This window comes from Garra rufa, chromosome 1, assembly GCF_049309525.1.
Source record: "Garra rufa chromosome 1, GarRuf1.0, whole genome shotgun sequence".
NCBI classification, from domain to species: domain Eukaryota; kingdom Metazoa; phylum Chordata; class Actinopteri; order Cypriniformes; family Cyprinidae; genus Garra; species Garra rufa.
The window spans coordinates 49,943,695-49,957,671 of NC_133361.1; the positions used below are offsets into that span (position 1 = coordinate 49,943,695).

Here is a 13,977-nt window from a genome sequence, read left to right on the forward strand (position 1 = left end):
TAATAGTCTCCTCACTGGCCTTCCCAAGAAGACCATTAGACAGCTGCAGCTCATACAGAACGCTGCTGCCAGGATTCTGACTAGAACCAGAAAATCAGAGCATATTACACCAGTCCTCAGGTCCTTACACTGGCTACCAGTTATGTTTAGGATAGATTTTAAAGTACTTTTACTCTTTTCATAAAGCACTCAATGGCCTAGAACCTACATACATTGCAGATATGCTCACTTTATACAAACCTAACAGACAACTCAGATCACTAGGATCGAGTCAGTTAGTAATATCAAGGGTTCACACAAAACAAGGGGAATCCGCTTTTAGCTATTACGCCGCCCACAGTTGGAATCAGCTTCCAGAAGAGATCAGATATGCTAATACATTAGCCACATTTAAATGCAGACTCAAAACTCACCTGTTCAGTTGTGCATTTATTGAATGAGCACTGTGCTACGTCCGAACAGATTGCATTATTTTATGTATAATCATTTTACTGTGCTAATTACTTTTAAATCAATTTTTTAAATAATCTTAAATGTTCTTAAATTCTGTTTTTATTGTTGTGATTATTATTTTAAATTTTTATGCTATTTGATATGATTTAATTCCTTTTATGTACAGCACTTTGAATTACCATTGTGTATGAAATGTGCTATATAAATAAACTTGCCTTCCCAATGTTTTTTTAAGAAGTCTCCTCTGCTCACCAAGCCCACATTTTTATTTTATTCCTGTGATCAAACTAAATTTTCAGCATCGTTCAGCGTTCAGTGTCACATGATCCTTCAGAAATCATTCTCATATGCTGATTTGCTCTTCAACAAACATTTATTTCTTCTTCTTATCAATATTTAAAACAATTAAACAATTGTTTAATTAACAATTAACAAATAAAATCCAAAGATCAGCATTTATCTGAAATAAAAACCTTTTTTAAAAAAAAAAAAACATTATAAAAGCGATGATATAAATACAATGTATATAATGTCACAAAACATTTCTATTTCAGATAAATGCTGTTCTTCTGAACATTCTATTTATCAAAGAAACCTGAAAAAATTATACTCAGCTGTTTTCAACATAATAATAATAATAATAATAATAATAATAATAATAAATGAGTTTTGAGCAGCAAATCTGAATATTAGAATGATTTCTTAAGGATCATGTGACTGGAGAAATTATGCTAAGAATTCAGCTTTGAAATCACAGGAATAAATTACATATTAAGTTATTTTAAATAGTAAAAATATTTAAAAAATATTTCAGTTTTTGCTGTACTTTGAATCAAATAAATAAATGCCTGGTGAGCAGAAGAGACTTAAAAAAACTCACTGTTCAAAAACTTTTGACCAGTAGTGTATATACATTTACACTATTTTTAAAAACACTTTTTATTACTTAGTTATTTTTTCTCAGAAATGGTGATACATTTTAATAGCAAATTTTGGAGCAAGACATTTTGGAACAAATAACGTAAAAGTCTGTACTGTCACTTTTGATCAATTGAATACATCTTTTTCCTAAATAGTGTTCATTAAGAAAAAAAAAATCATACACTTTCCTTAAATCTTACACTCTTGTTGCTTCTGAATCCTTATATTATCAAGATTCAGACCAGCACTTATTTACACTTACCCTAAACTGTCATTGCACAAATGAAGATATGATTACTTCACACCTTAAAACCCTCTGATACTAATCAGTCTATGACCCTGTGTGCTCTCTTCTAACTTTCCTGATACAAATCAAAGAGTCAGTAATGATGAGCTCTATGGAATGTCAGCCGACACATCTGCCAAAGCCACTATTTCCTCTCATCTCAACTGACTTGCTCAGTACTTTGTAGTATCATTCATTCTAACCCACAGCACAACCACAAACAAGAAGAAGTGAACCATCGCGGCACCAAGTGACACGGCACCCCATAAGAAGGGCCGTCATCTGCAGAGATAACAAGGAATGTCATTTGGGGCCCTGTGATGAAGGGGCCTAGTTAGTTACTCTATGATCCACTGAGAGAGAAAAAAAACATCTTTAAGAATAGATACAAGAACCTGTTTTTCACTGTATAGTAGGTACATGCAAAGCATGATTGTAGGAACAGCTGAAACTGTATGCGATATTCGATTTTAGACTTTATCTCAGTATATCAATGTACTTCTTTAACAAAATGCAAATAAAAACTAAATGTAAAATTCAATGTACCTCTTCTGTTAACATCATTTTTAGTAGAAAATAAAGCGAGACAGACGGTTGAACAAAACAGAACCAAGTGTGCAGCGATCAGAGAGACTGTTAGTGTGACCTCTCTGTGCAATCATATGTGAATAATAAACAGTTGTTTATTGGAAATTATTTTCCATAAAATAATTTACATACATAAAGTAGATCATACAACTTGAGTTGTTTACTTAAAGCACTGAATGTGTAAAAATATTAACATGTGATTGCCTTAAAGAGCACTTATTACAACCATTAAATGGACTCAACAGGTGGATTTCTGTGTAAACTATGTTAGACAAATCCATACTATAAACAGAATATATCAAATTCATTATAATAACAGAAAAATTAAAAGAAATGTAAAACTAACAAAGCAAAATGATACTTTAAAGTTATCTAAAAGCAAAAAAGCAGTATCGTGACAGATTTAGCTCACGTGTTGGACCAAATTAATAGTTGGAAAAGCTTATTAAACTGTTTATGTTGCATAAAAGCACAGCGCAACTATGAAGTTCAAACTCCAATGCCAAGACTAATTAGTTCAAGAGCACTTTCAACCAGCCCATTCAAATCTGTCGCCAGTACCAGGCGACCACCAAATATCCAATTTTCTTTACCTTTCTCAGCAAGAAAAAAGGTTTTCCTCGTATCCTAGGTCCGAAGGTTAGTGTTCGTTCAAATCCACGCCGAAACTTTTGCTGGTCTGGGAGAAAGTCCAGGCTCCGGGCAGCTGTCGCTTACGCACGGGTGTCTTGCATGAAACCTGAGAAACGCCTCAGGTAGGATCATCACTTCGCCTTAAACTTGTGACACTCTGCCAACTTCCCACAACTCCCACACTCCTGGGGGATAAAAATCGGATTATGAAAACTTAATGGTAAATTTCAAATATGATGGAGTCGCAGTCACGCTAACTATACCTTAACATGCTGACAGGAGTGAAGACGTTTGTAATTTGTATTTTGTAAAGGCAGTTCTTACGGTTGCGTCACAGCCTACTGTAGGTGGATGTTCAACATCGTCTAGAGAATTTTACAACAAACAAAATCAACAACTGTCTCATAGGCTATATGTATTGAAACTAAACAGCTATATTGCGTCTTTGAATTAGTTTATTACTTCACAGGCCATCTGTGCCATGTCAAATGACTGCAACATCTCCTGACATTATTTATTTATAGAATAGCCTACATGTATATTTTTACAAATCATTTCCTACTTAGTCTATATACGGACACATATACGGAGTATACAAACATATTACATTCGTTACACTATATTTCAGTTTTGGGGAGGATGTGATGGTGGAGGAACACGTTTAGAGTTGGCGGGTGTTTGGATATGATCCCTTTTTAGAAAGAAACCAAGAAAACGTGCATGAAACTTAACTGAACTGAACTACTTGGCCATCTTATTCACAAACGAGCTGAATTAATCAAGACACCCTTTTCGAAATTTCTTAGTAAAACTAAGTTCGTTTGGTCATTGTGAAAGGCTTGGTGTTTAACAAACTGGTTGAGTAAATGATTCAGTGAATCACTTAAAGGAGTAGTTCACTTTCCGAACAAAAATTTACAGATAATGTACTCACACCCTTGTCATCCAAGATGTTCATGTCTTTCTTTCTTCAGTCGTAAGGGAATTATGTTTTTTGAGGAAAACATTTCAGGATTTCTCTCGAAATAATGGACTTCTATGGTGCCCCTGAATTTGAACTTCTAAAATGCAGCTTCAAATAGCTCTAAACGAGCCGTGGAAAAAAGGGTCTTATCTAGCAAAACGATCGTGATTGTTCTAATGTTCTAAAAAACATTACAATTTATATACTTTTTAACCTCAAATGCTCGTCTTGTCTAGCTCTGTGTGTCCTCTGTAAAGTATATAAATTGTAAATGTTTTTAGAAAATAACCAATCGTTTCGCTAGATAAGACCCTTCTTCCTCGGCTGGGATCATTTAGAGCCCTTTGAAGCTGCATTTAAACTGCATTTTGGAAGTTCAAATTCAGGGGCACCATAGAAATCCACTATGGAGAGAAATCCTGAAATGTTTTACTCAAAAAACATAATTTCTTTATGACTGAAGAAAGAAAGACATGAACATCTTGGATGACAAGGGGGTGAGTACATTATCTGTACATTTTTGTTCTGAAAGTGAACTACTCCTTTAAAGCCTATCCAACTTATTCTTCATTGCGGAAGTAAGCATATGGGCGAGACTTTCAGTTCATGTACCGCAATGGGGCAGTAAGGAGTAGAATGAAAGTGCAGTAAATTGGTTGCACTCAAAAAACAATGTGTTTACAATTAACATTATACATTAAAATAATATGGTAAGACGCTCAAATTCCAATATCATACAGCAAAACTAGCTCTTTTGTACAGCTAAAAATAGTTGGATGCAAATGAAACCGGAAACCAGTAACTTAATAGCCATTTCACTATTTACTGTAACATGCAGAAAGATTTACGAAAAGGTTCAGTAAACGAATCATTTTGATCAAACTGAGATAAATCAAAATCCTTATCATGGGACTTGTGCAAAATATTTGCTTTTGGTTTCATGAATGCTGGCGGTATACTGATATTTAGAGAACCTAATGTTAATAAAATATGTGGGCTTCAATTGAGTGCATATACAGGCTTTATATGATTTGTTTTTCAGTCAATAGAAGTGTTCTGTTCACTTGTGCCAGGTGGCTCTTAGAAAGCACATTTTCATGTTCACAGTGTTCTGTGATGAACTGTATTAAGACATGTTTTCTGCATATCTGAAGATGAAAACAGGAAATAGACTGAATAGACTGTATTCATGAATATGACCAGATCCACTGTTCTCGCTCTTAGTTTCGTCTTGTGTGTGCATTTCCAGAGAATTTTTGGGAGAGGATAAATCTGGTCCAGGATTTTACAGATACAAACAGGCTTTGTGGATAATAAGCTATACATCATACACTACAATACTGCATTCACAATTGTAATTCACAGTGAAAACTCAGTAATGAAATAAAGACACCAAGTAGGCTATGACATGATGGATTGCCTTCTGGCATTCATTTAATATTATCTAAGAGGTCAAACACAAGTCAGCTCTTTTTTTTTTACTGTAAATGCTGCAATGGCAAATTTAGCATAATATAATATAATATAATATAATAATATAATATAATATAATATAATATAATATAATAATATAATATAATATAATATAATATAATATAATATAATATAATATAATATAATATGTGACCCTGGACCACAAAACCAGTCTTAAGTAACAAGGATATATTTGTTGCAAAATTATCGAAATGTTTTAATGCCAAAAATCATTAGGATATTAAGATTATGTTCCAAGAAGATATTTATAAAATTTCCTACCATAAATATATCAAAAATTCATTTTTGATTAGTAATATTGCTAAGAACTGTAGTTGGACAACTTTAAAGGTGATTTTCTCAATTTTTAGATTTTTTTGCACCCTCAGATTTCAGATTTTCAAATAGCTGTATCTTGGCCAAATACAAATCATACATCAATGGAAAGCTTTTAGATGATGTATAACTCTCAAACAAATGACTCTTATGACTGGTTTTGTGGTCCAGGGTCACATATCTTAATGTTTTCAAAATTACCCCAGTGTTCTGATTGTGCATCGAAACGAATTTGGAATAGTTCTTTAAATGTGTATATTGAGATATGACTTACAGACTTGAGCTTGAACTCCCTTTCCAGACAGAAGCTGTCAATCCACCTGTCTCAACGCCTGTCACATAATCTCTTTTTGGTAGCACAATGGCTCAACCTACTGGTCCTTTATAGTAATACACTAATTTGAGCATCAGAACATTCAAAGACTAAAAAGATCAATCCTGTTTTAGACGGTACATTGACATAATTTTCTAGAATTATCTACTGTCTAGAAATAGACAGATAGACAGAGATAGAAACAGAGATAGAGATGAAAATAGAGCATAGTTTAATCCTGGACCCAAAGCTAGACATGGTCCTTGTTTGGCTTATCTGTGTATAAAATACACATACATATGATATGCACTATTTTTGTAATATTTATGTAAATTGCAGCGTTCAACGTTAATTGTCAAAGAACATTGGTCCATTTGAATAATAAAAATCAGTATCAGCAGCTTCTACAGTTAGTTAATGCTGCCCTCGTGTGGAGCACAAACTGAAAGACTGTAGATAAAGACTTCTATTCTATTCTTTATTGAAGTAGCTTACTTTAATGGAATAGTTCACCCAAAAAATGAATATTTGTTGAAAATGTACTCACCTTCAGGCTATCCAAGATGTAGATAAGTTTGGAGAAATTTAGCATTACATCACTTACAGCCAATAAAACATCTAATAAAAACACCACAGTAATGGCTTGTGAAGTGAAAAGCTGTGTATTTGTAAGAAACAAATCCATCATTAAGGCATTTTAATAACCATTGCTTCTTGCCAAAATACCTGTCTGTAATCCATATTAACGCTTCCTCCGCTGAAAAAATCCTTCCTCTGCTGTCCTCTTGTGGATTACTACATCACTTGTGGGTTATTGTTATTTTTTAAATCAGTGGTTTGGACTCTCATTCTGACAGCACCCATTCACAGCAGAGGATCCATTGCTGAGCAAATGATGTAATGCTAAATTTAATCAGATCTGTTATAAGAAAACAAACTCATCTACAGTCAAGCCCGAAATTATTCATACCTCTGGCAAATTCTGACTTAAAGTTACTTTTTTTCAACCAGCAAGTTTTTTTTTTTTTTTGACCAGAAATGGCTATTACAGCAATCTATTAAAGATTAAAGGCTATTAAAGCTTTTTGCATGTCTCCACTGGTATTTTTGTCCATTCATCTTTAGCGATGAGCTCCAACTCTTTCAGGTTGGAAGGTCTCCTTGCCATCACCCTGATCTTTGGCACCCTCCACAGATCTGTAATCCCACTCAATTGGATTTAAATCAGGACTCTGGCTGGGCCACTGCAAAACGTTAATGTTTTTGTCTGCTAACCATTTCTTCACCACTTTTGCTGTGGGGATGGTGTTCTTAGGGTTTAAAAGGCTTCTCCTTTTTTATGCCAAATTAAGGCTACATCATTGTGGCCAAACAATATAATTTTTGTTTCATCTGACCATAAAACAGAAGACCAGAAGTCTTCTTCTTTGTCCAGATGAGCATTTGCAAAGGCCAAGCGGGCTTTTGTGTGCCCTACCTGGAGAAGTGGTGTCCTCCTTGGTCTGTGTTCGTGGAACCCAGCGGTGTGCAGTGTCCGTTGGACTGTCCGCCTTGAGATGTTGCCACCAGCAGAGCCCAGATTCATCAGGATGGCCTTGGTGGTGATCCTTGGATTCTGTTTTACCTCTCTCACTATCCTCCTGGCCAGCACAGGTGTCACTTTTGGCTTCCGACCACATCCTCTGAAGATTTTTCACAGTGCGGAACGTCTTGTATTTTTTAATAATACTTTGCACTGTAGCCACTGGAACGTCAAAACATTTAGATATGGTCTTATAGCCCTTTCCTGACTTGTGATCAGCCACAATGCACAGCCGCAGGTCCTCAGTGAGCTCCTTTGTCTTAGCCATGACTGTCCACAAACCAACAGCAGAGAGCTTCTGTTTTTCACCTGTTGAGTTGAATAAAACCCTCAATAAATCAGGGTAATTAGGATGCTTTAGAACAGCTTGGACTATTTGGAATGGTATAGAACTTTGGATTTTCCCATAAACTGTGGCAGTTTGCAAAGGGTATGAATAATTTTGGACATGCCACTTTTTGGTCACATGTAAATAAAAGGTGAGAAATATTTATTTTTACCACAATGATGCCTCTTGTACATCATCTTATTATCTTTTGGGAGAAGCCTGTGTCATTTCCAGTCAAAAAAAAAAAAAAAAAACTTGGTTGAATAAAAGTAACTTTAAGTCAGAATTTGCCAGGGGTATGAATAATTTCGGGCTTGACTGTACATTTTGGATGGCCTGTGGGTGAGTAAATTTTTTAAATCACAATTTACACTTAATTGTTCTATCAGACAACAATAGTTTATTGAGTTACTCATCATGGCATGATATATGAATCAATGAGTCAGGCAGCCTAAGTTATATAAGTAACAGACCCTGAAAACTATACTTACATCCTGGAAACACATCTCTCCTCCCACGCTGTCAGTAAGAGATCATGTAGGCTTAACAAAATGAAACCGGACACTTCCAACAGCCCTGCCTCTTTGTGTCTGGAGATGGACATCCCACAGAGGGAGACCTAGAAAGAGGAGATGAAATCACAGCAACAGAAGGGTGTCCCACATCACAGCCATGAAGCAGGATCCACAGCACTGTCTACATGCAAGCATATTTGGATGAGATATCGGAGTTTATATCACCCTTGTTGTCTTATGTGATTCACTAAAGGCTTCTGGGAAGTGACAGATGTGGAATCGAATGGGAATAAGCTATAGTTTGAAAATCTGAAAGGTGAGGTTCAGAATCATGGGTCAGAAAGGGGTTATTGAATATTCTGTGGCATTACATGCATGCAGATGCAAACTAATAAAATTGTCGAAAATACATATTAATGGATATTTTAAAGTTTTAATAAATTACTACAGCTGTAGATTCTGTCATCATTTAATCACCATCATTCTGTTACCAGAGACAAATGACATTTGAGAGCAGATTACCAGAGGATAAATTTTCACTCCGAAATTTCAGTTTCGCAGCATGACATTTGGACAATTATGGTTCGTCTATGGTGTTTTTCTGTTCTTTTTTTAACATCACTGTATACTTTTGTTGTATGGGAAAAATCAGCACTAACATTCATCAAAATGTCTTCTTTTAAGCTTTATGGATGAAAAAGCCATACAGATTTGGAATATGAGAATATATAAATATGGGATATGACATGAGAATCAGTAAACAATGACAGTGTTGAAAAAAATTATCAGTTTCTGCAGAATTATTAAGCAGAACCTTTTTCAACACGGTTCATATTAAAACATGTCTTCTGAGCATCAAATTATCATATTAGACTGATTTCTGAAGGATTCTGTGATACTGAAGAATGAAGTGATGAATGCTGAAAATTCAGCTTTAAATTACATTTAACAGTATATTAGAATAAAAAAACAGTAATTTTAAGTTATTACAATATTTTACAATACTACTGTTTTTTTGTATTTTTGATCAAAAAAACTTGGAGCCTTGGAGAGCATTAAACACATTTTTTCAAAAACATCTTTTAAAAACAAAGACAAACTGGTATATATATAGACACAGAATTGTATTGTTTATAGTCTACTTCTTCCATCTGGGACAGGAGGTTCAAAAGGGTGAATTAACAGGTGGACGCTTCTCCTATCTTTAAACGTAGTACTGGTGTCGCTCCAGGCGCCTGAATGACAGACCTCAGGGGTTAAAAAAGCAAGAACAGCCATGCAGTTGCTGTTCATAGCAAAACAAGGCATAAGGTGTTTATCCTTTATAATTCCATTGATCTCTTGAAACTCACAAAGACAGAATAAGGTCTGTCTGATGAAACACACAACAAATAACTAACCAGGGGATGATGGATAGAGATTTCTTTTCAGTCACTTTCTTGATCATTCTAGTTGGAAATGAACAAAGTGAAGTGTGCAATATTTTAAATTTTCCCATGGCTGATTATTATGCAGATAGTGCGCCATTTTAGAAATTTTTTAGACGTTTTGGCTAATCAGTGGTGGAAAAAGGGAATGTTTGAGAAACCTTTTTTCCATGGGAAAGATTTTCCTCAGAAATGCTAAATCTCTTCATTCTGTGTCCTGCTCTGGGTCAGATCGCTCTTTTAGTCCACATGGATTCCTGTCCCACTCTAAATCTGGAGCTCCTTTATCTCCTCAATGGTAAACTAACAACGTCATGAAAATCCCAAGTGCTGCCAGATTCACTAATGAAACAAGATTTTAGAAAAGAGAGCCAAACTTGCTTTGCCAAAACATTTACTAGTTAGTTAACTTTGAGAGAATACTTACAAACTATAAACTGATATTGACTGAATGCACAGGAGCGATGAAAGCTGGTCCTCATCCGTGTTAAAATGCTAAAACCGTCATGTGCCCATCTCAGGGGTTTGGCCTGCTTACTGTCCTTGTTTGGAGTGTGCTGATGCAGTTGGGAGTGTTGAGAGGGGTATAAAACCTCTCAAAGGTCATTCCAATTCCCCATCTCACACACACTTCTGCTTGTCATCTTGGTGGAAGAATGGCTCCTAAAAAAGCTGAACCGAAGAAAGAGGCAGCAAAGCCAGCACCTCCTCCTCCTCCTGAACCAGAGACACCCAAGGAGCCTCAATTTGACCCAAAAAGCATTAAGGTATGTGTTTTGTCTGTATTGCTATTTTACTAACAGCAAGGTGTTAGACCAGCACAGGATAAACCTGAAGTAACTTCGTCCTCAGGAAGGTCCTCAGGAGGTCAAATTAAACCTGAAATCATACAAAGATCATAAGTTTTCAAATGTTCACAAACGCTCGATTCTTAATACTGTGTTGTTATCTGAATGATCCAAAGCTGTCTTTTTTTTAGTGATAGTTGTTTATGAGTCCCTTGTTTGTCCTGAACAGTTAAACTGCCCACTGTTCTTCAGAAAAATACTTCAGGTCCCACAAATTCTTTGGTTTTTCAGCCTTATTGTGTATTTAAACCCTTTTGAAAAGTGACTATGCTTTTAAGATTCATCTTTTGACACTGAGAACAACTGAGGGACTCATATGCAACTATTACAGACTGAAATGCTCACTGATGCTTCAGAAAGAAAACATGGTGCATTAAGAGCCAGGGGGTGAAAACTTTTGAACGGAATGAAAATGTGTACATTTTTCTTATTTTGCCTAAACATTATAATTTTTTTCATTTAATACTGCCCTTCAGAAGCTATAGAAGATACTTACATGTTCCCCAGAAGACAAAATTAGTTAAATAAACCCTGATTATCAAACTCAAAAAGTTTTCACCCCCAGCTCTTAATGCATCACGTTTCCTTCTGAAATCAGAATTGTGAGTTTATAACTTAAAAATGCAAGCTATAAACTCAAAATTCTAAGGAAAGAGTCTGAATTGTGAGATAAAAAAAAGTTACGTTTTATATTTTTATTTCATGGCAGAAATAAATTTCACTTGGACTAATATTTAGATATTGACTGTTCTTGGTCTAACCTTGTTATTAAAATAAGTGACATTCTGTGCCCAGAACAATCAATTTAATAAGGTTAAAAGGCTTCACACAAACTTCATGCTTTAAAGTCCTAGTCTTAGCTGAGTGCCCTGAATGTAAAGACATTAATATTTATATTGATTTGAGACCACATATGTAACTTTAACTAACCTGATGGTCAGAGATGGGCTCTGGACAATGGAAGCTTGTCTGTCAGTATAAAAAGCCTCCATATGGTTATACGGCCTTCCAAGCAGGTGTCTGCAAACTCCCATAATACAGTTTAGCATTCCTCTTCTCTTGTCTGAGCACGTCTCTCTCTCCTGTGGACAATAAGGATGAGGTTTCAGTGCAATTCCCTCTGGTCCTAGATCAGAGGTCTGTTATTCTTAGTCTCCATGAGTGAGGAGCAGCTGACTTTTGTCGAACAACCCCAGAAAGCTACAGTATTTCCATTGTTGTTGTCTATTGTTAACTACTATATGATATAATATTGTTTGTTGGATGTTAACCAGTCAAGTTGCTTATAAAATTTCCCTAAAACCTTTTCCCACCTAGGTTGAGTTTACAGCTGAGCAGATTGAAGGTAAGCATTTGCAAAACCAATATTTAAGCATTTTTTCCACATCTTTTCTTTTCTTCTTTTAATTCTACATATCAATATCCTATCCACACAGAATTTAAAGAGGCCTTCATGCTATTCGACAGAACACCAACTAATGAAATGAAGATCACTTATGCCCAGTGTGGTGATGTCATGAGGGCACTGGGTCAGAATCCTACAAATGCAGAGGTGCTCAAAGTACTCGGCAAACCCAAACCTGAAGGTGAGAAGAATAAACGGTGCTTAAAAGTGTGCTAAATCATTGCACAAATAAAATTAATTTATTTTATGACTGTTTGTAATATCCATTTTCTAGAAATGAACACCAAGATGATTGACTTCGAAACTTTCCTGCCTATGTTTCAACATGTGTCCAAGTCCAAAGATCAGGGGACTTTTGAGGACTTTGTCGAGGGCCTGCGAGTGTTTGACAAAGAAGGGAATGGCACTGTGATGGGTGCCGAACTTCGGCACGTACTTGCAACGTTGGGTAAATACAAAACACAGCTACACCACAGCTTTTATACCAAGATATAGTACTAACAAACCCAATGAGCACTTTGTTAAATGAAGAAGAGATTCCTGGATTTGCATATTTACCCTGAGATTAACGCTGCCACGTTTTGCCTGTAGGTGAGAAAATGACAGAATCAGAGGTAGAACAGCTGATGGCAGGACAGGAAGATGGAAACGGCTGTGTTAACTATGAAGGTGTGACCTTTTTTCTAAATTTGAGAAGACATTCTCTGCTTTTCACTCAGTGAATGGTAATTTTCTCCTTTTGTCCCACAGCGTTTGTTAAACACATCATGGCTGGATAAATGGAAGATCTCAGATCAGGTGATTATGAATTTTAAATGCAATGATGTTTGACACTGTTACCAAGTAAGAGAAGTTGCTTTCTAATTTAATCTGATTGTCCTTTGTCGCATTTTCCTTTGTAGGCACTACTGTCCTGCAGTTATCAACAGCTCAGCTCTTCGCTCTCTAATGCCCTTGAACTGGTTTTCCTGTAAAAGATTTTGTCTTTGCATTTTTTTTTTTAATCTGTGTTGCAGAGATCTCTAAAACATCAAACTAAATCGAATGTCTTTGCAAAGAGCAAACCCTCTCCAAAGTATATGTTGCAAGTTTATGCATTTACTTTCAATACATTTGTTAGGTTACTGAACTGCTTGTAACGTTACAGATTTTTTTCTACATAAACTTATTGTAATGATTTTTTATGTGCCATCCACAAAGTCTATAACTCGCTGTCAAGTTGGTATAAAAAATAAACATATCAAAATTAAAACTGACTCTCCTCAGTTAAAGCTGCATTTTTTTTTCAAAACACAGCTGGGTCTTTCCATGTCAACTTAACCTAACTTTTTTTATCTGATGAAAGATAAACATGTATCGTGATGAAAGCCAAAATATAAAATGCCATGAATGTATATTTACTGAGTAATCCACCATTTTGTTTTTCACCTGAGATTCAAAGCCAAATTACAGGGGTGTAAAAATATTACTTCTACACAGAGATTGGTAGGTTTGTTAGTAAAATCTGTTCACTTTAGCCATCTTTGTTGCATCATATGCCAGTGGAGACCATTCAAAAATGGGGAAAGAGCATTTTTCAAGCTTTTTCTCCAAAGTTTGCATGTCTGTAACTCAAGAAGTACTAAAGAAACCTTAATATTCTTTCTAATATTGGGTCTTAACAAACTTTCCATTTGGCATCTTTATTTTTAAGGCCCTGTATGGTACAGTTCCAGAGATATTGGAATTACAATATGGCTCCAGGAGTAAATTGTTAAATTGTACACACTTCTCAGTGGATCACTTTGCATAAATATGATACTTCTTTTCTTTTAAAGAGGAATGTACAGTATGAAGAATAAATAATGTTGGAACTAGAAATGTATCTTGTTGTCTTTAGTCAAAACAACTGCATTAAACATACCT

General features: G+C 35.4%; 1 protein-coding gene across 1 annotated transcript; it reads left to right on the top strand.

The window, feature by feature from the left end:
* Positions 1-10,462: 10,462 nt before the first annotated feature.
* On the top strand, positions 10,463-13,328 carry myl4 (myosin, light chain 4, alkali; atrial, embryonic). The gene is made up of 7 exons (XM_073833466.1): positions 10,463-10,586; positions 11,985-12,012; positions 12,104-12,253; positions 12,347-12,520; positions 12,664-12,741; positions 12,823-12,870; positions 12,975-13,328. Exons 1-6 carry the CDS (start codon positions 10,476-10,478, stop codon positions 12,849-12,851), a joined length of 570 nt encoding a protein of 189 aa, XP_073689567.1. The 5' UTR covers positions 10,463-10,475; the 3' UTR covers positions 12,852-12,870; positions 12,975-13,328.
* The last annotated feature ends 649 nt before the right edge of the window (positions 13,329-13,977 follow it).